Source organism: Salminus brasiliensis, chromosome 14 (genome assembly GCF_030463535.1).
Source record: "Salminus brasiliensis chromosome 14, fSalBra1.hap2, whole genome shotgun sequence".
NCBI lineage: Eukaryota > Metazoa > Chordata > Actinopteri > Characiformes > Bryconidae > Salminus > Salminus brasiliensis.
The window spans coordinates 35,550,659-35,576,399 of record NC_132891.1 but is presented as its reverse complement, the minus strand read 5'-3'; the positions used below and the strand labels follow the sequence as shown (position 1 = coordinate 35,576,399).

The following is a 25,741-nucleotide window of genomic DNA, read 5'->3' as shown; positions in this document are numbered from 1 at the left end:
AGGCTGAAGACGCAGAAGAAGAAACTGTCATTATAAATAATGATATTTTAAGTGGCTAAAGATTAGCATCTCAATTTAAATTGATTTATGTTTTGTGGCTACAGCCCATGCTAACTCCCATGCAGGCACAGTGATTTCCAGTATAGATCTACACAAATGACTGAAAGAATACTTCAGAGACAGACCTTAAATAGGGCCCAAATTCCATTAGATCTTTCCCCAGTTGTAGTTTTTAGGGTCTTTATGGATTTTCAACCTAATTATCTGTGAAAAGGAGATACTAAATAAGATAAACACTGAAATGCTTTGAGATAAAATTCAGAAATATCATAATATTCATCTCTGACTCTCACTCTCACTTGCAGGCCACAGATTCACCACAAGGGGGCGCTATTAGCCCCTAAATAGTTTTAGTCTTTTAAGCAGGGGAAATCTGCATGAAGCCACGTTAGCAGAACATTTAGGAAATGTCAGCTAATTTCACTTCCATTATGGGACATGTATGAAGTTCAAGACCTGCAACATACCCAACATTAGCATACTAGCCTGGCTGCTGGCATGGCCACAGACATAGAGGCTAATAAACACAGACACAGAATGACATTTAGCCTACTCTCTACTCCTTGCTGGCATCCATCTGCATTAGGCATCCTCACCTGTCCACCATAAAGTGCTCTTAGCTCCTCAACCTTCAAGGCAGATCATCAGAAGGGTTTTTCCAACCTATGTAGCTCTGGTCATGGGTGTTATGCTGTGTTGGGATGCCAGAATTTCCGAGTTCCAAGTAGGACATTTCAACTGAAACCCCCACAAGTCGGATGTCCTATCTCACCAACACAGAGTTCAAAATCCAATATGGCTGCATGGCACATCAACAACAGTAAAAGCTGCAGTTGTACAATTTATTAGCTCTTCTATCTGTCTGTGTCAGACATAGATCAGACGTACACTCTGTACTGTCCAACTTCTATCTGTGGGCAGGTTTCCATGATGACTGGATGGTTAGATTTGCCATAAAACTCTGGTAAAGGCCTGTCAAACCAGTCGTGGTAAACCTTGGAAGTCCTCAGCTGCTTTGAAATAGTGTTAATTATCTAAGTGTTCAACTGGAAAGTGGTCAATTTGGTTGTGACGTCATTCCCAGCTCCAGCATCCAGGCAAACAGGCATTATTTCAGCCCAAAAATCTGTCATTCATTCACATTCGTGGCCTCACACTGGCAGGGGGTTGAACAATACTCAGCAAGGTTGCCGCAGTGGCTTTTGTCACGTTTGTGGATACGTTTTTGCTGTGTGATTTTGTGGATTTTAACAGCAACCACATTCTAAAAGCCTCAATTGTTCATCAGTCTTGATGAGTAGTCCTTTTGAGGCTGTGATTTTCACAACAAAGCCCAAAAATCCTTGAATTTCCTTTAAGAGGGTTGTTTTGCTCATTGCAGCTCTTTAATTTTAGAGATTTACAAAGAACATCTTGCGTAGAACTAAGAAGGCCAGCTCAGAATAGCAGTGAATATAGCCTAGTGATTCTGTGATAACTGGATAACTTGAAAACCACAGACCCCCCTGCATGTCCTCAGCCTCTTTTCCAAGAAGAACATGGGTTAGAACTGGGAGGTCTAAAGCGAAAGCATGTGTTAAGGAAGTGTGTAGCAGTCCAACACTATTAAGATCTGATATAAAAACCATGTTTTATTTTATTAAAACCAAAAACCATCAGTAGTCAAAACTTTGTCCTAATAGTAGGCCTCCAGTGTCACTGAGGCATGTCCCTGTAATGCAGTAATTACTAGCAGGTGTTTTTGGTATGTATCTAATTGAATGGCCTTAAATAAACAAGTAATCCAAAGATACAAGTAACTTCCAAAAATAATTACCTTTACATATTACATTACTTTAACCCTTTAAACAGCCTGTGGGCCACCGGTGGGCCAAAAGTGGTATTACAACATCTATTACCGAAGAATAGCCCTACCAGTTTGTACAGAGGTCCTTGTAGTTACTGTATAATGCACTGTAGTGTGTAATAAGCCTGTCTGCGTTATTGGTAACCAGTAATCGATAATCTGTAATTGGTACCGTAATCTATTCATAAGGAGCCTTCCCAACCCTGCATACAACAGGAAAGGCACAATGCCAGCCCTTTCCAGCCGACTTTCTGGACACCAGAGAGAAGCCAAAACCGGTGGGAGGGCACTGAGCCTGTGCAAGGCTTCCATCATTGTTCTTCCATCATGGTTTCTGGCCACCTTCGGATGTGGCTTAGAGGGTCTGATAATAACAACCCAATCACAGTGCATCCTGAGTGTGTTAACAACTGGCGTTTCTAATGGGGTCAGCTGAAGTCAGAACATGTTCTCATCACCAACCTGCACAACAAGCACATGCTGATGCAACCAGATTAAGCAATCAGGTGTTAATTGTGTTAGCGGTGTGGTCCTGGAAAAGCTGCTAGGTGAGATGATTGAATTGAGGTCTCCTGACTCCTGAAATAGAGATGAAGGTGAGCAGGAATAACAATGATGTCTGAAGAATAAACCACTGGATTGTCTTTTAATTACGGCGAGACAGCTTTATCCTCCTTTATCCTTTATCCTCGGCTGAAAAGAGATCATCAGCCTGTCAGCTGTGGAACCTCGTCAATTTAAGCTGCTGGCCCTTAGGCCTGTTCTAAGCTCAGTGAACTGCATCAATCACCTTGGGATCTAATAACATCTTCCTTCCTTAAGGCTACCAACGCATAGGCCTGGAGTTCTCACTTCTAGTCATTATCACTGATGTCCCCAGATGTCTTGCTGTAATTCTGTAATCTGACACCACTGCAAGTAAATGGAGTTACAGCCCTAAAGGCACTCATTAACGCCGAAAGGCTAAGCGGTCGCTCTGAACAAACCTTTGTCAACCTGGTCTTCATTGAAAGCTTCTGGTCTATAAATGTACCTTCTCTCTTTCACTTTCCTCATTTTCCCATGTCCTCTTTATAAGATACCACCAGCCTGAGGCTTGACCGACCTCTGCAGGTAGCATTCCTCATTCTGGCCAATTGATATGATGGTGTGTCCAATAGGAAGCTGTGGGGAGTCTGGGACAGGCCTTAAAAGCTCTAGAACTGTGGTGAGTATCGGTAGATACATAAGTATGCGTGTAAACGGTGGATCAGTTCAGACTTATTTCTGTTAGTCTTCAGTCGGTTCAAACAAAATTCTGCTGGTCTACAGTCGGTTCAGACAGAATTCTGCTGGTCTACAGTTGGTTCAGACAGAATTCTGTTGGTCTACAGTCGGTTCAGACTGAATTCTGCTGGTCTACAGTCAGTTCAGACTGAATTCTGTTGGTCTACAGTCGGTTCAGACTGAATTCTGTTGGTCTACAGTCGGTTCAGACAGAATTCTGCTGGTCTACAGTCGGTTCAGACAGAATTCTGTTGGTCTACAGTCGGTTCAGACTGAATTCTGCTGGTCTACAGTCAGTTCAGACTGAATTCTGTTGGTCTACAGTTGGTTCAGACTGAATTCTTTTGGTCTACAGTTGGTTCAGACTGAATTCTGTTGGTCTACAGTCAGTTCGGTGGAGTACTTCAGCAACTCATTCAAAGCCACAAAGCCCTATCATTAGTTAGATATACTATATGGACAGAAGTATTGGGACACCTGCTTATTCCTTGTTTCTTCTGAAATGAAGAGTATTAAAACATTATTAGAATTTTAACCCAGTTTTCTATATGTGAACGCCCCTAGCAAAGCTAGCAAAGCTCCCAACACTGGGAGGGTGAGGACTAGCAAATGTCTCCTCTGACACTTAAAGACAGGCCGGCCACCTCTAAAAGGTACGTTTGTAAGGATAAGGTTTGAAGTAGAGGTCAGTTTAGCAGTCCAAGCTTTTCTCATGACATTTATAAAAAAATCCATGAAACAGTGAAGAAGGCATCGCCTTCTTCTCCGGAAAGGATTCTCATGCATTCTTCATTAGGTCAGGTTGCTTTGTGTCTCTTTGGATGAAAAGGTTCTTGGGTTATACATTTTCATTCCAAATAAGGCCGAAGTTGAAAGATATAGGTTCAAACAGCTTTTCCCAGAGGCTGTTAATATTGTAGCATCTAAACGTGCTTTCGAACCAGAGTCTGAAACCAGTGTTTTTAAACAATTTCAGGTATCCAGAGTTAAAATGGACTCTGTGTCTAGATGTTGGCCATGCTCCAGCAGAATACATACAGAATTTCTTCAGGCTACATGTGTTTTCAGACCAATCTGGGATATTTATGAATTTATACAGATTACAATCAAAAGCGGTCAGATTTCAGAACTTTGCAGGGATTCTGTTGGGTTCAGGACAAATTTTGTTGGGTTCAGAGAGACTTTTATTAGGATTTACAGTTCAATTAAGAGAGAAGTGGGGCTACACTCAAAGTAGGACAGGATTTCTTCAGACTACAGTTGTGATCATATCAGCTTTGTGGCCTTCAGTCGGTTAAGACTGAATTCTGTTGGTCTACAGTCGGTTCAGACAGAATTCTGTTGGTCTACAGTCGGTTCAGACTGAATTCTGCTGGTCTACAGTCGGTTCAGACAGAATTCTGCTGGTCTACAGTCGGTTCAGACAGAATTCTGTTGGTCTACAGTCGGTTCAGACTGATTTCTGTTGGTCTACAGTCGGTTCAGACTGAATTCTGTTGGTCTACAGTCGGTTCAGACTGAATTCTGTTGAGAACTCCCCTCACCAAAGCAAGGGACGTCTTCCTGGGAGCAGCAGTCAGTTACAACACAAGGCAGAAATAGATCAAAAATATCTTTTATTCAGAATTCTGGGATGGTTTGCAGACAAACAGCAAAAAAATAACGGTTCTTTCACAGTGTTGCATTTCTTCGTTCTTTTTTTTATCTACAGCACATTAATGAAAGGCTGGCTTCGTTCTCATCACAATCAATTTCTGGAGCGTCGCTGATGTTCCACATAAGGAGCAAGAAAAAGAACAGACAAAAAAAAAATAGAAGACCAACAGATAAACAAAGCTCTCAGCCCCTCGCTCACTCTCTCCATCCGAGCCGCAGGCTAAAAGGTCTGAGCTGGCTGTGTGAAAACAGAAAGGAGAGTGAAGGACTCTGGAGTCCACTCGTTCGTTTACATGAACTTACATGAACACAATCCCATCACTGCAGAACGCCCAAAAAATCCGAGTCTGCATGAGTCAGGCCGTAATCCGAGTTCTGCTTTGCAGCCAGCCAATAATCTCTTAGAATTAGATGTGCCTTAAACGTCATGTAAAACCTAAACCAAGCAATGTGAACACCGGTCATCTAGAGAACAGTAAAACACTGCTTGCTTATATCATGCTTATAGCACACGTTCCACCGGGTATGTCCAAACTTTTGACCGGTGCTGTACATGCATGGAGAAATCTGATGACTCTCTTAATCAGAGAGTACAGTAAAAATCCAACAGAAATCTGGTTAAAAGTACACAGTACCAGTCAAAAGTTTGGACACATCTGGTTGAACATGTGCTGGTCATCTTAAAAATTTTATCCAAATGACCATATATTGACCATATATACCATATATATAGAGATATTTCTCTGACCACCTCAACGCTGCATTGGTGGTTCGTCTGACCATAGATAGATCTGCAAGCTCTTGGATTGTGTGTTTGATTGTGTGTGGGCTTATTTACCTCTGATTCTGGTTCTGATTCTGAGGCTTTGGTCGGTGAACCCCAAAAACGGACTCACTGTTGGTGAATGGGAAATCAGGGCTTACCTTGTGCAGATTTCATTTAGCCTTATTAACAAGTCAATCAGCCTCCTGGGTTAGCTGCAGGGCTATGGCTGGAATGACCCATTCACTAATGTCCTAACACTTCACCCATGTCTCTCATTCACTCTCCAAAAAATAAACAGTGCTACAAAAGGTTCTCTAAGTGATAGAAGAACCACTGTTGGTTCCATAAGGAATCATTTTTCTAATAGAGATATGACCATTAAATTGATATGGGGCAGTGGTGGCTCAGCGGTTAGAGCGCCAGGCTGTTGATAACAGGGTTGTGGATTGTTCGATTCCCAGGCTCGGCAAGCTGCCACTGTTGGCCCTTGAGCAAGGCCCTTTACTCTCTCTGCTCCCCGGGCGCTGGAGTTGGCTGCCCACCGCTCTGGGTGTGTGTGTGGACTCACTGTCCCTAGCTCACTAGTGTGTGTGTGTTCACCACCACAGATAGGTTAAATGTGGAGGACACATTTCGCTGTACAGTGACAAATATGTGCACCTTTACCGTTATAAAGAATCTTTACGTCAAGTGAACATTTTTTAGGTCTTTTAAAGGCTCTTTATACTCACACATTTCTTTGGCATCGCTCAAAGAACCATTTGTAGCACCTGGGGTGACACCCGATTGTAGTGTTGACACTTAAGGCCTTTAGCACGCCCACTTGCATGGTTGCATGTTCAGCTCCAGGTTGCTTAGAAATGCAATTTACACACAAATAACTTCAGTAAAACAATAAAGACACTGAACAGACACCTATTAACACACCAACCCTGCCCTTCCCCCAGCCTTTGGTCGCCATTGATATGTATGCCATTGGGTTTACCTTGACCAGAGAGAAAAGAAAACTATGGTATCCTAGATGGACACCAGACCACGTACTGGCCTGTCCATTGTCTTTTTTTTCCCACCATTATTCATGGTTTTGGAAACGGCAGACCCATGTAGAGGAAAATGAAAAGCTTCTTCACTGTCAAATTGTCCTTAATTCGATTTGATCTCCTTCTGTACAGAGTTGTACACTGCAACAGGAGTCAGGATATGGATGCGGTTGTGTTCCTGCATTTTAAGCAATCCCATAATTCAGTGGTTGAGATGTAAGCAGTCATCCAGAGTGAGGATTTGGTGTGAAACCGTGCTTCACTGAAGAGAAACGTAGGCTACTGGATTTCCTTACAGCGGTGGTGAACGGAACCAGGCGTTGGTCGCCATGACTACAACACAGATATATCCCATATTTTATCTCCTATCCAAATCCACCAGTGAAGCTACACTAATCTTCTTTTTAATGTTTTTAATGGAATGATGATGATGATGATGATGATGATGGTAAAATAGTGAATAGAGAATCTCAACTAATCCAGTTTTCTTTAGGGACTACTTTCTGTAGCCGCACTACACCCTGCAGCATGTATCCCTCCACCATTTTAATGATCTGGTTCTAAAAGCAGGTTCTAGAGCCGAACTCTTCTCAGAACTCTGGTAGAACAGTGTCTCAGGCATCAGGCAGCGTCTTCATCACCATTAGGTGAAGAATTTTCTGTGAGGAGCTTTTATTAGAGCTTCAGACGTCCACTGTAGAACCACAGCTCTGACTGGGGGAGGTTATCTAGAACTAAGCGTTTCACACCAAACCCATCAAACCCCCAGTCTGACTATATCTTAACATGTGAGATTGGTGGAACTCTTAGCTGATACAGTTGAGCATAAGGTTAATTTCCACCAACACTCTGAACAATAAAGGTGCTACAGATGGTTCTTTGAGTGATGCCATTGAGGAACCACATTTGGTTTCATAAAGAACCATGTTTGTTATAGAGATGTACGAGAATAATTCATAGTGGAGACTGAATAATTAATCGTAGATAATGAATAATTCATAGTAGAATCTGAGTAATACATAGTAGAATCTCAATAATTCATAATGGATTCTGAATAATTCATAATGGATACTGAATAATTCATAGTGGATACACATTTGGTTCTTTATGGAATCAACAGTGGTTCTTCTATGGCATCTCTCAAACAACCTTTTGTAGCACCTTTATTTTTAGAGTGAAGATGATAGCTAACAACCAAGACCAACTTAGATCAGCTGAAACCAGCTACCCCCCAACACCTAAGCTGACCTTCGCTCTATTGGTCAGCAGGGGAATCACACCAGAGAAACGAATGGCGTCACATTTCTGAAGAGATCAGGATTAGCTAAGTAGTTTTCAAACTGTACCTGAGAGGATGGGTTCGACCATCACAAGCCGCTGTTTTGTACTTTGACACTCTCAGCTGTTTTGTAGCTGCGGTTTCAGAGCTAAAAGCTTGAGGCCTTCTCATTTGTTTTTTACAAGATAATCACTTGCATAATTGTGACCCTGAGAACCTGCCCCTCTTTCATCTCAGTGGGACTAGCATTTAGGGAGGTTTTCAATACCACAGTGATGCATCACGACCAAGCAGAGTTTCACAGCCTGTAGTGTAGAAATGATGCATATTTCATATTTCCAGAACAATAAAGCCACATAGTTAAAGCTCCATAGGCTTCCAAGTAGCGGAACCCTAGTGCGGTGCTCAATCAGAATGTGCATATCTGAACACAAGAAGCGATTGAACTGTACAGTGTTTTATAAGATCACTCTTCTTAGCTCGTCACGATGCCCAACGTTACACCTTATCCCAACAGCAAGCCAGCATTCGAATGCAGCGTCGCATGACGTTAAAAAACCTGTAGGTAAACTCGTAGGTAAACTTGTAGGTAAGTCAGAATGTAAAAGCTTGAGACTTGTCTTGACGTCTTGGGCGAAGTGTAGAGTACTACGGTCTCCGTATTGACTGGTGGTTAGTAGAGTCTAAGATTAGAGGAGCTTTCAATTGTTTAAACTAGCTGAGGTTCTTCTTGAGTAAACAGTGAACAGTTTTGTAAGTCGCTCTGGAGAAGAGCATCTGCTAAATGCCGTAAATGTAAATGTGAAAATCCATTTTTTCAGATTTGGAAATTTTAGCTACACATTTTACATGGTTTTAACCGTTTAAACAATTTTACGCCTCAGTTTCTCTCTGTAAATGGTCTGGTTTCTGTCATCTTTACAAATTTATAGTAAACTGTGGGTGTGATGACGGGATATTGACACCATCATGCAAATAAACAATGTATCTCAAATGGAAAATTTACAGGTGAAGAAAAAAAAAAAAGCTTGCCAGGTTCAATTAATGTCAAAAACGCACGAAACTGTAAAACTGGCAGTTGAATGACAAAAAATGTATATATACACAAATGAGCCACAACATTAGTACCACCCGCCTAATACTGCCTGCCTTGAGTAGGTCCTACTTATGCCGCCGCAACAGATCTGAGCATTTAAGGCATGGACTAAAGACACAAGACCTCTGAATGTGTCCTGTGGTATCTGGACACTTTCAGACATTAGCAAAGGATCACACTTTAGTAGTTTTGGCTTGGTCATTGCCCCCTCAGATGTTGGTAAAGGGCAGATGGCGTCAAGCACTTTCCAAACAGAGGTGTTAAAAACCTAACACGGGTCTTCAATTTTGTGATGTTACTGTTTTGAGGGGGAATCTAACACATTTGATTAGAAACGGTGGTGAAGATGGACTTCCACGCCATCTTTAAATAACAGAGCAAAGCGTGAGAGCACCCTCAGACCACACCGCTGCTGCAGTACAGAGGCCTCATCCTCTACGAGGGTCCCTCCACGTTGATGGTGGTGACAGTGGCCATGAAGCAGCGCTGGAACAGGCGCTCCGGGTCGGCTGGCTGGTTGTCACAGTCCAGTTTGCCCCTGAAGAAATGCTTGCGGAACCCCTGAGGTCCGGACGGAGCCCTGGGCTGGCTCGGTCCCTCCTGTGGGCCAGCCTCAGCGCCTGGGGAGCAAACCGGACAAGCACTTCACTCTCAAACACGAGCACATACACAACATACCATATTCACAGTAGATACTGAATAATACATAATAGATACTGAATAATTCATAATGGATACCAAATATTTCATAGTGGATACTGAATAATTCATAGTGGATACTGAATATTTCATAGTGGATACTGAATAATTCATAGTAGATACTGAAAAATTCATAGTGGATACTGAATAATTCATAATGAATAATTCATAGGGGACATGGAGTGGATAAATAAGAGAATACTAGGAATTCTAAATAAATGATAGTAAATACTATAATAATTAAAGCAGGTACTGAATAAAACATAGTAAATACTAAATAAATCATAATACTGAGTCATATATGTTTTGAATAGGACAATTCATAGTGGATTACTACATACTGAATAAAAGGTTTTAAAATTGGAGATCCAAAAAGCCTAGGGTGTAATGGGTTTCTATGTTAGCGGAGGTGCCAATAAAGCAAAACGCTTCATAACTAAAGTATACACACCACACACAGCTGTTAACAGAATTCACACACACTCACAACAGTAAAAAAACAGCGTCCGCCTTAAGGAACAGTATCTCCCTCAGGGTCAAATTAAGCCCTGGCCAGTGCACCCTACCACTCTCCTCTAAAAAATGCCTAACGCAGCCCTTTCAGCCAAACTGCTTCATTTTCTCTCTGAAGATGAAACTGAATAAGACTCTGGGTTCAGGTGAGCCGCCCTTTCTGAAGCTCAGAGAGTTCCTTATGTGCTTGCGAGCTGTTTTACAAGCAAATGAGTCACACAAGCCAAGCACGAGATGGACGTACAAGGCATGTAAATTTGCTGATGGACAGATAATAAGGGAATAAATTACATCGCCTTAGAAGCTGATTAGTTCTGCAGGCTTCGTCTCGCCAAAGCTTGATTTCCAAAGAAACACTGGAGGCCTTTTTGCCAGTAGCACGGAGAAAACGTTCTGCTAACCACCTCAGTCTTCTCTAGACAGGGCAAGACATGCCCAGTTACAGAGAATATGAGGTGTAAAACAGTTAAGAAGACTGTTAGCACTGGTGTTCAACTGGCAGTTCCTCACAAGGATGGTTCTTATTAGGTTTTCAGAAGTTCTCACAACCCACCATCATCACTCCACTTATCAGAGAGAGGTCTGGCCTTCTACCACAAAGCAGAAGCCACCTGAACTTCCCCCCAAAGTTCCCTGAGTGCCACACCCCTCCCTCACAATCGTCTCCCATTGTATCATAGGCTGACATTCATGACATGGTCCGAATTTGTGAAATTGATATGTGTTCTGGAGCTCTTTACGTTCTTCAGAGGTTCTTGCTAGTAATGCTGCTGTTCTTTCAGCTTTGCCCACCTGGACTGACAGCCAGGAACTCAGGAACTGTCCCCTGAGACACTTAATAGGACATAAAAGCAGTACTTAGCAATTCATCACCAATCTCCTATTAGCATTAAACAGGCTGTCATTTCCCAGACCTTCCAGTCTCTGTAGGCTTTAGAAGTACACTGATCAGCCATAACATTAGTACCACTGACAGGTGAAGTGAGAAACATCTGAACAAGTGAGCAATCAGTTCTCGAACCAGACTGTGATGTTCTAGACGACTGGATCAGAACAGCTCCAAGCCATCAGGCAGGTCTTGAGGGTTCCTGGTATACACTAGAGGGGCCTCCTCAATAATACAGTACTAATGTTATGGCTGATCGGTGTAAACAGCTCCTGTAAGATTCCCTTTTGCGATGATGTTCCAGCACCAAACAGAGCTTAACTGTACATCTGTGCCCTCGGTCGTAATTGCAGGGATTTTCTGATGCACCATCGCCAGAGATAGTCGGCCCACCATTATTACACTCCACCATTACCTGACAGCTCACAAAGCCTGAATTGGTGATTACAGGCAGCTGTGGCTGCCCATGAGATGCTCTTCCAGGGACAGCGCTGTTAAAATCACGGCCTGGAGAGCTACTCTGCCTCTCACGTCATTCAGTTAACCCCCTCGATCCCAGAGCAGCCTCGGCCAGCCATTCTGCTTTCACTATAATTCTTGAAGGTGGTTGAGGTAATTGGCTGAGGTGAATTCTGGGCCTTTTTCATTTTTATTATTATTTTATTATTATTTTAATGAAAATATTCCAGTTTTTGATTCGTATAAAAATTGTTTGACACATTTATTTTTATGTTGTTTTTTACAGAAAAAGCTTGATTGCTAATCCAGGTGATGTTTAATAGGTTTTTGAAGGAATGTGATCTGAGACTAGATTGGATTCACTATTACAAAAGCTGCAAGAGCTGGCATACTTGCTATTCAGGCTACATGCGACGTGTCTTAGTGAGTGATGGGAAGGGTGTGACTCTGGTTTTTTACATGTACAACCCTGTTATTTACCACCCTGTTATTTTACTTTACAATGAAACATGCTGTTTTTCCTTTTCCTAGGGGCTCATGAAACAAAAATAAAAGATAAGCCTTGCTCTGATTGGCTCATAGCATAGCCTAGCCTAGCATAGCACAGCATCACTTAGCATCCTAGAAAGGTGGCAGAAACCAATCTGCTTGCTTGATGAAGCTGGGTATTTGCCACTGCTGGTCCACCCTCAGACCACCCAGATAATTGGCATGCATACACAATCATTGAATAATAACACAATAATAAATAAATGGACATTATTTACTAGACAAATGAGTAAATTGGTCCGTTGGTGGAAAACGAGAGATGAAAAGTGGCATTTTGTCTAATAATTGGTGCAAAGGCCGGTCCAGAAAATACTGAGACCATCAGTGGACCATCAGCTCTGCAATTAGTAGGCCAACAGTGCTCCTCTATCCTCTCGCTGTCAGAAATAACGTAGCTTAGCACTGGGATAACGTCCTGCATTCTACCTTCCTTCAGTCAGCTCTTCTCCAAGTCCAGGTCACTGACTCGAGTCCCCATTTCTGATATATTTACGCAATTCCATTGGACAGTGCCATTTTCCCAGTGCTTTTCTTTTCCAAGTTTGTAGGTAGTACAGCAGTGTGAGCTACAATGCATTGCCCCAAGGTTTTAAGCCAAAATAGTCAGCCTACATTAGAGCTAGAAATCGGGCCCAAAAAATCCCCCAAAAGACCCTACCTGAGCCGGCCCACCCCATAAACTGTCACTATGAGCCGGGGCCTGATATCAACCCACCATTTCTTTAGTAGGTAGAGCGTTAAAACTGAGCCTTTTCTTACAATCCTGAGTTGTTTGAATGAGCGAAGTCTGTTCAGAATGATGTTAATGAATGAAGCGCTGCAGACCAAGTGTAAAACAGTGGCGTAGCTACATGATTACAATATTTTAACGATCACAGTGTGATTTGTTGCTTTGCTATATTATGATTATCACACCATAGTTTTATATACAACTAAAAATATCATTAATAGTGTACATCACAGACCAAAAACTCCAGCCTACACTGCTGATGTAGCCACAGCAGTACATCCGAACTACACATTGACATTGTTCTGGCTTTGCTTATTTGTGTAATTACACAGTTTACTTACCCAATCTATTCCAGGAAAGAACTATAAAATTACAGCTCTTTAGTTTTATGTAAGAAAGCATTATTCCGGACATTATTCTCACAACCTGAGCAAACTTCAAACGCAAGTAAATGGAGATCCTCTTCTGAAAGATGTTTTTAATGGGAGCTGGTAGAAAGAACAAATGGAAAAGGCAGTGGATGCCCTTATGTTGAAGTGGCTTGTTTGTGTTCAGAGGTAAAGAGCACAGAGCCAGTATTAACGCTTTCCCTGAAAATGGAGCATTATTCAGAATTGAATAAATAAAATTTATGTGGGTTATGAAAGCAGGCTGTGAGCTGAATTAAAACTATGTTTTGCTAATCTTGATGATGTGACACGCAGCAAGCTGGTCAGCTGAGGCCACTGCTGCAGTGGACGTGGCACGGTAATCCTGAGACAGCTTATGGCATGTGGTATGGTGCTCACGTGACTGATGTGTTTTGCTTGCACAGACATAATCTTTACGGATGAAGAGTCATAAGGAGGAAACCTCACCTGCGAACCTTCACGAAAATTCATCATTGGAAGTTCACTAAACAACATCCAGAGAAGCCAGATGAGGCTTGGAAACGAGTGCTGCAGGCTGACGAAGTCGAAATAGATCAGCAGAAGTATGGAAAAAAGAACTGAAAAAATAAGGGAACTGGATTTCATGCCAAGAACACCTTGCCAACTGTGAAGCATGGGGGTGGATACGTCATGCTTTGGGGTTGTGTTGCTGCCAGTGGCTTTCTTGATGAAAATGTCACACTCTCTGGGCAAAGGCTGAAGCTGCAAAGAGGATGACCTCCTATGCACACCTCAAAATCCACCATTGACTATCTAAAGATGCTCAAACTGAAGCTTCTGCAATGGCCCTCATCAAACCCTGAGCTAAGCATCATTGGAAAATTGTGGGTATGCCTTAAACAAGCCATGCAACATTAAAAACCGAGTAAAATCTCAGGACTGGAGGTTTTCTGCAAAGCTGTAGTAGCGGGAAAACGTTCTAACCACAACAACTGAAGTGTCGGAAAGCTGTGATTCCTCCTAAAGAGGGCGTTACTAAGTTCTTACTCTGTATCTGGCCAAACTTTTACACAGCGGTCGATGTTTGATTAGCTACAGAAGCTGCGTTTTCATGCTTTTCAACTGACAAAAAGGAGCAAATTTGATGATACAGGACTCTGCACAGTACGTACGTCTGACACCCTGACTGACAGGCAGTTGAATGTATCTTGATTATGACGCCGTGTGTGTAGGAGGCACAGATGTGAGGTTGTAAAATTAGATGCTTAAAGCCCCTGTGTGTGGGAACATCTATAAACATAGGTCCATACCTGGCACCTGGAGAGGGAGACCATTGTCCAGTCCTCTGGGTTTGGTGGCAATGAAAAGGTAGCAGAGCACACAGATAGTGATGATAAAGGCCAGCAGAACCACAGCAGCAATGGACAAACCCACCAGCGCGCCCACACTGAGAGGAAGAGAGGGAGAGAGGTAATGGTCAGTGGCCTTCTTCATACCTAGTAGCATCACAGTCTCAAGTAATCTGATCAGATGCAGACACAAGCTGTTACTCAGTGGGAGAGGAGATGAAGAAATCTCTACTGGTATTACGGATTACATTTGATACTCTTCATTTTTTTGCCATTTGTCTAACGCCGCTATCCAGAGTGAATCATGCTGCACAGTTAGGAGTCTTACCAAGTACTCTTATTGGTGTAGTGTGATAGGCTTAACCTCCTTGCTGTTGACCTTCCGTCATTGCAGTTCTCATGGCGTGTACAGCGAGACAGAGACAGGGTGCAAAGATGGATCTAAGCTAGATGTAACACAAAGGGAATACAAAACAAGGTACATAACAAACAGACAAAACTGGCACTCAAACACAACGCGAAAACCCAAATTGTGAACACAACAAACCCGGGACTGGGAGAAGCAGGGAGCGAAAGGGGATGAGCCGAGCTGTGCGAGGACGAGGGATGGGGAAAAACGAAAACCTCAAGCCTTGCTTGGGAATACAAAAGGGGAGAACTCAAAACAGCCACAAGCCGAGCTAAATAAAGGGGAAACTAGAACTGAGTGCTAGAGCAACGCTCTACGTGAATCTAGGGATAACTGGAAAACCGGCTACCTGAACCATGCCAGCTTACAGGACCAGGCATAGAGGTTCAATTCACGGCAATTACAGGCTGGAGCGAGGCTCCTTAAATGCTCCCAGTCCCAGGTGCAACACATGAACACAAAGGAGGACAGAAGTCCTTATATGGGCCTGTGGGTGGCGACGTGGGATCGCCCCAGGGGAGGGCGCGATAACGAGGGTCTGACAGCAGTCAGGGACACTCAGGTTTGAATGACTGGATCTCAACAAGCCTCCGAGATGCAAAAGCTCCACTTCCCCCTGTAGACATGGCAGCACGTGTTGCCATCACCTCAGACATACCCCTAACTGACCTCTCTATTCTCCGCCCACAAGTGTGCTCCATCAAGACTCAGAAAGGGGGCAGCCCTGGCCCCTTATATATGGCTATAGAAGCAGTCTTTGCGAGCGGAAGGTCACCAGTTTGATCCCCTGAACCAGCATGGCATCGCTGAAGGGCCCTTAAGCAAGGTACCCAGCACCAGCAACTGCAGCTAGGGTTGTCCACTGCTCCAGGCAATGGGTTGTCCCTCTAGTGAGTATGTGTGGTCATTACTGCTGTCCACACAAACACACACACACACACACACACAGGGGACCGGAGGTCAAATTTCTATGTGTGCAACACAAAAGGGTGGTCGCTTGGTTCTTTGAATGAATAGGGCAGTGAAAACATGCCACCTCAGCACCTGGGGAGCAAATGATGGGGTGAAAAGAACTACTGTGACAGGTGAAATGGTTGAGGGGAAAGGTCACACTTGTTTTGTAGTGTAGTGAAAACCTGCTGTCACCTTTGGGGTCAATTCCAGCTTAGAGTGGGAGGAGTAGCGTTACTCCAAGAGCCTGGTTCACCCGTGGAATTAACCATGTTTTTGGTGATCGGATCACGTTCTGATTTCACTTGTCCACATGATGAGCCAGGTGTTAACACCCTGGGTTATGATCGGATCTCTCAAACCTCACTGGGAGAAGGTCAGAGACGGATCTGATCCACATTTAAAGGAAGTGTCAACGGAATGTGTTTCCTGTGATCGGATTATGCCAGGCAAGCGATAATACGCCTATAATAGCCCGCCGCTTTTTCTGATAGAGCCGTTACAGGAATGCAAGAACCTTATACTGTTCCACTGTTCCTCTAAACTGTTCACATTCTTCTGGAGCAGGACGGTTCTGATGAGAAACCGCTGTTTACAGGAAGTAAAACAATGAATGATCTACAGAAGACAGGCTTATTTCTGTCCGGCACCGAAATGGTGGAACGAAGTCCAACGCTCGCTGTCTTCAAACCCAGAAGAGAAGAGTATTATGGTCTCCATATTGACTTGTGTTTAGTAGAGTCTAAGATTAGAGGATCTTTGAATTTTTTGTCTGTTCAAACTAGCTGAGCTTATTCTTGAGTATAGTCATGTCAAATTTATTTGTGTAGCTTTTTACAACTGTTGTCGTCACAAATCAGCTTTACATAATTAGTAATTAGTAAAAGAAAGAGACACACAAAAAAGAAATAACGTAAGACATGAAGGATCAAAGACCCCCAGTGAGCAGCCGAAGGCGACAGTGGCAAGGAGAACCTCCCTCAGAGCTGGAGGAAGAAACCTTGGGAGGAACCAAGACTCACAAGAGGGACCCGACCCGTCCTCCTCTGATTAGAACTATTTATTAATTATTGATAAAAATCACCAAACCAGATACAGCAGATAGTTAATAGTGGTGATATTAATAGTGGCAGATAGTTAAGAGTCTATTTAGGTTTGAACATGGTCATTAAACAGGTAGCAGTGGTAGGAGGGTGTGCCGCTGGTCTGGTATGGGTGGTGGTGGGTGGGGGGCCTGATGGTTGGACTGGCAGGTGGCAGCTGGTCTGACGCAGGTAGAGGGGACCTCAGCGGCAATCTTCCAGCAGGTCGGGCTGGGGGGACAGTTACTAAAGTAAAGTCGCTCTGGAGAAGAGTGTCTGCTAAATGCCATAAATGTAAATGTTAATGCCAGGTGTAAACAGTCCCCAAAGTACTACAGGTACTCGTTTGTACTCATAGGTACGTTTCTCATTTGTTCCTGGTGGTCTAACAGCCAGGGCATCTCAGCCATGAAGGTTGAGCAAGAAGAATGCTCCTATGCTCCTCACTTTCTGTTGGTGGAGGAAACCTCTGTCCTTCCAGTCCCAGGCCTGCTTCTCTAATCTTTAGGCCACGACTGCCCCGCAAGAAACTGAACCCACACGAGTGCAACTGAGTACAATCAATACCTTACTGTGTCCTTACACTGAGTATTTATGTAGCGTAATGCTACTCCACCAAACCAACTTATACACACTGCAATCGATAATGAGCATGAGCTACAATGACTCATTAGGTGGAGTGGTTCTTTGCCCGAGGTTCTGTCGAGCATATCAGCATTCATAACACTTTCTATGAAGTGCATTAGTAGATGGAGCTTAGGCAACATTCAGGGTCTGAAAATTAGCTGTCATTCGTTCAGCATGAGGCTGATGGTGGTATGAGACGTGAGCTTTTATTTTGTGAAGGTTCGCTGGCAACATAAAGAGGGTCTAATATTCATGTTTTATTCTGTTAGAATGTTTCATTGATGTCAATTCAAAGCTTTTTAAAGGTTTTCGTGGACCTGGTTTGTAACTCAAAGACCTCAAAAGGCAGTTTGTCTTCAGCTGAACTTCTTATATTTTGTCTGATTTCAAAGTTTTTTTTTCAAAACTCTGTAAATTAAATTCAGTCCAATTCCATTTAAATGTATTTAAAGCGGCTTTACGGAGATCTGGGAGATCAGCTTGTCTTCAGCTGTTGGTTAATTAATTTATATAATCCCTAGCTTACTGTTCATTTGTTTTTTACAGGTATCCGTTCAAACATGCTTATGCCTATTTCAAAAGAATTAAAGTTGCTAAAACTTCAGGCAAGCTTAGACAAATTATCCATTTATTTGTCCATTGTCACATTGGCAAGTTGTCAATTGTGCAATCCTCAGGTGTGAAAAGATCCACACCAGAAACCAATAAAAATGTTAATTATGGAGCCAAATTTGTGAGTGCTGTGAGACACTGATCTACAGAAAAAGTAGGGTGGATTTAGCTAAGGGGGCAATCACTTTTTCACACAGAGTAAAGTTGGGTTTTTACTTTGCTCAGGGTCTCTTTTGTGAATTGTTAGGTTTCGGTTTAGGGTGTGCTGCCATTCAGTGTTTAAAATGTACACAAACTGAAGAACTCAGGGAACAAACACATATGTTTAGGTAGAATTAGGTTTAGGTGTAGTAGGTTACGTTTAGATTAAGGTTAGGTTTAGGTTTATGCTGAGGATAGAATTAGGTTTAGGTTGAGGTGTAATAGCTTAAGTTTAGATTAAGATTATATTTAGATTGAGCTGTTAGGTTTAGCTTAGTTTAAAGTTAGAATTGGGTTTAGATGTAGTAGGCTACGTTTAGATTGAGGTTAGGTTTAGGCTGAGGTTAGAATTAGGTTTATGTGTAGTAGGTTAAGTTTAGGTTTAGGTTGAGGTGTAGTAAGCTAAGTTTAGGTGTGGTAGGTTAAGTTTAGGTTTAGGTTAAGGTTAGAATTAGGTTTAGGTGCAGTAGGTTAAGTTTAGGTATAGTAGGTTAAGTTTATGTTAGGTGAAGGTAAGAATTAGTTTTAGATGTGGTAGGTTAAGTTTATGGTGAGGTTTAGTTGGTTAATTTAATAAGTTAAGAATGCTTTGATTTCTATTGTAAATTTACTGTTTTGGAGAAAAATGAATTGGACGGCAATCATTTCTACAGCTCCTCAGTTTGTTTTACTGTTCTTTTTTCAACTCTCTGCCTTGTTTTATTAGTGGATCCTTTGTAGAAACAAATGAAAAGACACAGTTAAAAGACTAGACTAAACATGCCTGATTAAAGTTTTACCAAGTGTTTATTCAGCCCCTTTAATCCTCTTTATCCATCGTATTTGCAGAGCTTTGAAAAAAAAACCCTTCAGCCCACACTTTTCTGTTTTTTTAAAGAAAAAGTTTAAGCTGTTCTCTTCAAAGCCTTGAGCAGCATATCGACAAAACACACCTTTCAGAAGCACTGAAAGCACGTATAGGCACTATACAGCATGCTGTCTGATTCTCACAAATGCTTAACCACATTCAAAGAGACCAGTGTTTCCTAATCCTGGTCTTTTAAACACACATTTTAATGTTTACAGTGTTCAATCAAATCCGTTAGATGTTCTAGAGAAGATACAGCACCACAACCTCTCAGACATCAACCTTTCTACATTGGAGAGATCAGCTTCTTACATTTTCTTCGAGAGGTCACCTTCTTTACATCAATAGACAGGCCAAAATTAGTGGACAGTTCACAGCTTAGCTTGACTTAGAGTCACTGATGGTGTTTGGTGGCCCATGGCCAATGGAGTGCACCGAAAGTCATCCCAACTAAAAGGGCTTTAAAACCAAGCTTTTTCTAAGTGCGTTTCCTGAGGTTGTCCTTATTTATGTGCAAAACATAAACATAAACATCTTGAATGGTCTGGGTGATCTTCAACAGAGCAGCACTGGATAGAGTTTGACTGCTACAGATAATGATTTGGAGAGCTGCCCAAAATCTCTTTGCCTTAAGGGAGTTTAATTGGAATTGGCAAGAATTTTACTTTAAATTAAATGCGCATAATAATGCATAAAAGGATAAAAGACTAGTTTAGCATGGGTATACTCTCACAGGTGCACATTTGATGGGCATAAAGTCAAGGCCTGAATGCTTTGTGGCTTTTGTGGGAACTATTTTTTGTACTCTCTAAGCGTAAAATAATGATGGAAGTAGTATTCAAACCACACCAGGTCCCAAAACCCTCAATTTCTTGCTTTCACCAATGCCTGAGAAATTGTCCATTGGGCTTTTGTGATTCAGGAGAATGGGCACTGAGCTTCTGTGCTCATTAATGAAATGCTTTATGGTTTAATTCAGACTTTTTTGTACTAATGTGAGCAACTTTAACCCAGCACACCATGAAGAACGTTCATGAGTCATTTACCCTTGCATTTGCTTTCATAACTCTAACTAATTTCATTTTTTTAATTTTTCCTGGTTTTAAATTGAGTAAAACACCTCCGGAGACAACAGCTGTTGACTGTAGTATCCATTTAGTCACAAACAGTGATTTTCTGTACTGAACAGAACAGAGCTTCCAGTAAAAGCCCATGGGAAGGTGCTTCAGATTAGAAATTGATTAGGAATCCACCAAGAGCTCTCTTAGAAGAGCACATATATTTAGAGCTATAAAATGCATCCTCTTTTTGAAAGCTTCTTAAACGAGCTGTGAAATTCCCTACTGAAGGTCAGGCTACGGACATTGAGAAGCAAACACTGGATTTTATGTTCTACTAGTATTTCAGAAAAGCTACAAGGACAGTTCCAACATCCTTTTTAAATCCATGCAACCTAAAAAATTATTTAATGTGAATTTAATTGAATGTTTTTTTTGGTTGTTTTTTTTTTACAGTAAGTAAAGTAGGTAAAGCATTCCCCAGCACTTATCTGTCACTTATTTATCAGTCAAACCATACTTTTGGGCAAAAGCCTAAAGACAGTGAAGTATTTCCTTGAGGTTTAGAGAAGGATCTTGATTGAAATGGTCAGTACAGTTCTTTACCTGGACACAGAAACCTTCAAAATGAACCGAAAACCTACATTGAATCTATACTATTAAAAACTGATCTCACAGAAAAGCTGCAAATGTTTAACGATCTTCAGTGCTCTTCACTGTGAAGAAAAAATGATCAGTAGCCTGGGTGCCTTGCAGTGGTGAAGCTAGCACCTTCAGCCCTATAAGAAAAGATCTTATTTAAGTTGACCAATTGACCAGTTGATTTCCACTAATGGGACCATTATGCTTCCACTTCTGAGAGCAAGCCCAATTCCCAGGAGCAAACAAACCTGGGATCATAAACATCAGTAGGGATATAACACCTTCAGCCTTATAGGAGACGGTCTTCTTTAGGCTGACCAATTTGGACATATTGCACATTGTTTGGAATTCTATTATTTCCACTAACAGGACCATTGCAAGCCAGCTAGCCCAGAAGATTCCCAGGAGGAAATGTACCCCCATCCACTATTTCCCAAATATCAGTGAGGATTTAACAACAGCTTCAGCCCTATAAGAAAAGGTCTTCTCCAAGTTGACCAGTTTGGGCCGATCGCATGTTTTTTAAATGAAACTGCATCCACTAACGGGAGCATTATGATTCCGGCCCAGCCATGAGAATAAAGCAAATGACGCAACCCGGAGGTAACGTACCCCCTCTCACACTATTACCCAAACACACTCATGATCATGAACATCAGTGACGCTAAAACCACACCTTCAGCCTTACCAGAGAAGGTCTTTTGTAATTTGACCAGTTTGGACCAATCACACATCCTGTGGAATTTTGTTGTTTCCACTAACCGGACCATTCAGTTTCTACTTGTGAGACCAAGCCCAATTCCTAGGAGGCAACACACCCCCTTCACACTATTCCTCAAACACAATCATGATCATAAGCATCATTTGGAATAAAATAGCCTTATGAGAGTAGATCGTCTTGAAGTTGACAAATTCGGGCCAGTCTCATGTCTTTTGGAATGAAACTGTGTCCACTAACCGGACCATTGCATTTCCACTTGTAAGAGCAAGCCCAATTCCTAGGAGGCAACATACCCCCCCACCCCCACACTGTTTCCTAAACATCTGTGAGGACATAACAGAATCTTTAGCCTTGGTTGTCTTTAAGTTAAGACAAATTCGGGCCAATCTCACGTTTTTTTTTTAACGAAACTGCATCCACTAACAGGACCATTATATTTCCAAAGTCTGATTTCCAGGCAGTAATGACCCCCCCCACCCTCCCCTTACTATTTGTAAGTTGACCAATTCAGGCCGATCTGAAAATGTGTCTACTAACAAGATCATTACATTTCCTGTCTTGAGAACAAGCAGAAATCCCAATAAACAATCAGTGATCAAGCCTTTTTTTAAGGGTGCCACTGTCCTGCTGGTCAGATGAAGGGTCACTCCTCCCACTGCCTTAGGCCATCTTACCTCAGCCACCACATGTAGCTGTACTCATAGGGAAAGAAGCTGTTGGGGTCATCGCAGCAGTACTTGACGTCGTTGAATCCGCAGCAGAAGATGGCACGGGCATCTCCGTCCACTTTGGGGCAGCTGAAGGCGCTCACAAACACGTTCTCTGCACTGTAATAAGCGGCGCAGTCCGCGCTCATGCCGAGCCGATGCTGGAACCAGCTCACACAGAGCCCACACAGATGCTGGAGATGGAATGAGCACAGAAAAGTTCGAGAACAGAGAACAGAGGAGTTTCACTGCAAGAAGGTCGCCAGAGGACGAAAAAAGAAGGACTCTTCAAACAAGCAAGGGACGGGAACAGGACCACTCTCCAAGGAAAAGGTCAAAAGGGACAAGAAGTTCCCTCCAGAAAGAGCAGAAGTGTTCTCCAAGGATGAACTGTCCAAATCGGTGTGCAAGAAGAGTTTGACGAAGAACCTGAGTTTAGATTCTGAGTTCGGAGCAGGAGAACCTTCAACAAACAGCACAAGAAAGAGTTCTCCTAAAAATCCAGGAGGCACAGGGTGTCTCAGTACAGAAGAGGGACAGAAACTCCTTCCAGAAAACCTTCTTGCCTCACAGTGGACCTCCTGCCTGCTCTTCGTTCCTGTATGCCATTGCTCCTCGTTCACAACAGCAGCATCTCCTGAGCTGTTTCTGCAGACAGCACTGTGATCTCTCCCAGAAGAAAAGGAGCAAAAGCAGCGCACCGATGACCGACGAGCTTCTGTTCTCTTTTCTTCCATCAGGTCCCTCCTCCCCCTTCTCTCTTCCTCCTCCTCCTCCTCCTCCCGCTCCCTCTCCCTCTACCTCTCGCCTCTTCTCCCAGTTCCGACCTGCATGTCCATCCACGTTCAGTTTTTTGAGTGGCACCTCCAGGCGATCAACAACAGTTTAGGACGACCTTCCTAAATCCTCCTTCCTGCAGCCTCTCGGACAAAAATCTGCCGGCTATGGTCTGCTTTTCATTTGCATCCGTTTCCCAAGAGCAGCAGAACAAATTCAAGGCTGTTTATTTTATTAGTGGAAGAGTTTTAACCCAGTTTTACTGAGAAACACTGACACAGGTTTTGGATGGGTTCCTGATGCATTCCATGCCGTAATGAACCCTAATGGGACGGTGGCTTAATGAGGTCCATTACTGCTCTTTTCCTCAAGACTTAATGGTTTCTAATGGGGATTCAAAATGTCAGTTATTTCATGTCAATGCAGAAAACTGAACAGTGGCAGTGTTTTATGACCGAGCCGAGTCAGGTTATACAGTTAATAGAAAAACAGCGCATTCAGGGTTTAATGGGATAATTAAGGCACTGCATCGTCGCAGTGTGGAGCACCTGCCGGCCTGGACTGCTGGAAAAATGAGCATTGCAGACTTCTTATAAACACTAGCCAGTATACACTGTACATACTGTATACTGCCTGGCCACTTTATCAGAAACATCCTCAATTAAAGCTCAGTTCAGTTAAGGCCTTCGTTGCGTTTAATCCCTCCGCGCGTGAGACAAAGTGAACGAAGCCTCCATGCCACTTCTTCAGTCGTTGGAGTACTTTGCTCCAGTACTGCAGGAGGCGCTATAATGGACGCACTTTACGGTCATTTCCATGACTAATTGAAGGGGATTGCTAGGTGTCAGCTGCCAGGTGTACTACTACTTGAACATAGCCTCTGTGAGAAGTTCTCGATTGTTCGTTGTTCTCCACAGTGTGATTTTGTTCACCGAAGCTTCAGCTCTGCTTCAGTCCACAACTGGATATTTGATGCTAATGTGTAAAAAGCCCATGAACATCAATACGTCAGTGCAGCTGCCCTGCTGAAAAGGTCTATCATCCACACATGTTGAACTATACCTTCAAAAAGTCTCAATTGGGCCACTTCTATAGTGGCTTCAAAAGTATTCAGACACTTTAACCATTTACCCATTGGTAAGCTCAGGTGATGTTCTTTAGTGTGGGTACCAAGGCACCAAGGTGCGCTCTTAAAACTGAAAGGGCTACAAATTGTTCTTCGAGAGAAGCCATAGACGAACCAACTAAGGTTCCATAAAGAACCTCTGTTATAAAATAAGTGTGAGTAAATGTTCTTCACCAGTGTAAAGATGATTCTACAGGGAACCTAAACAGGTTTCTCTATGGCATCGCTCAAAGAAGCACCTGTAGCACTTTAATTTTCAAGGCTGTAGGGCCAGTTTTTCTTCTAGGGGTGTTGGGGAGCCTGAGTCCGTTGACGGCCATCTTGGATTAAAATGTATTTACCTGAAAAACATGTAGAACTATACCTTCAGAAAGTCTCAATTGGGCCACTTCTATAGTGGTTTCCAGTATTAAAGTATTTGGACACTTTAACCATTTACCTAAACAGGTTCTTCTTTGGCATCGCTCAAAGAAAGCCCTGTTGTTGCACCTGCATTTTTAAGGCTGTAGGGCCGTTTTTCCATTGATGGGTTGATGAACCCATAAACGTACGTTATGGCTGCAAACCTGCAGAGAAACCATTTAAAATATGTCGATTTAAACTGAAACTTTTTAAAACTAAAATTCACTGCAGCCTCTGAGCTGCTGGTTTATATAAATCTCACATGCTTTGATGTTTTGTTCCTGAACTTTTTAGTCACGGCACAAGATGTCCAATTGCGAAGCCCCAGAATGTCATAAAAACGAGAAAGGTTTGTTTTACCATCATGTTTGAATTGCATTGGTAATTCGGTGGCTGCGTCCATACCGAATTACTCCTGGTTCAATGATAAATGGGTTAGAGGGAGGCCAGCAGACTGTCTGTGACTACAAATGGGCTAGAAGTGTGCAACAGCATACCAATGTGGTGAACCTACTACATACGGCAGTGAGTGGAAGCACAAATCTGGCATTTCTAATAAAGTGGCCAGTGAGTGGAAGCACAAGGTAGGGGTTTCTAATAAAGTGGCCATTAAGTAGAAGCACAAGGTAGGGGTTTCTAATAAAATGGCCATTAAGTAGAAGCACAAGGTAGGGGTTTCTAATAAAGTGTCCAGTGAGTGGAAGTACAAAGTAGGTGTTTCTAATAAAGTGATAATTAAGTGGAAGTACGAGGTAGGGGTTTCTGATAAAGTGGCCAGTGATCAGTACAAGCTAAGTGTTTTTTTTATAAAGTGGCCAGTGAGTGGAAGCACAAAGTAGGTGTTTCTAATAAAGTGGCCAGTCAGCAGTACAAAGTAGGTGTTTCTAATAAAGTGGCCAGTCAACAGTACAAAGTAAGTGTTTCTGATAATGTGGCCAGTGATTAGTTCAAGGTAAGCGTTTCCTATGAAGTGGTAAGTGAATGGGAGCACAAAGTATTGGTAAAGTGGCCATT

At 42.6% G+C, this 25,741-nt stretch overlaps 1 protein-coding gene across 1 annotated transcript; it reads right to left on the bottom strand.

Annotated features, from left to right (window-relative positions):
* Positions 1-4,805: 4,805 nt before the first annotated feature.
* On the bottom strand, positions 4,806-23,155 carry LOC140576715 (protein shisa-like-2A). Its single transcript, XM_072696257.1, has 3 exons — positions 22,390-23,155; positions 14,527-14,663; positions 4,806-9,629 (listed from the first exon to the last, which is right to left on the bottom strand). The coding sequence occupies exons 1-3, from the start codon at positions 22,569-22,571 to the stop codon at positions 9,445-9,447; spliced, it is 504 nt and encodes a 167-aa protein (XP_072552358.1). The 5' UTR covers positions 22,572-23,155; the 3' UTR covers positions 4,806-9,444.
* Between the last annotated feature and the right edge of the window lie 2,586 nt (positions 23,156-25,741).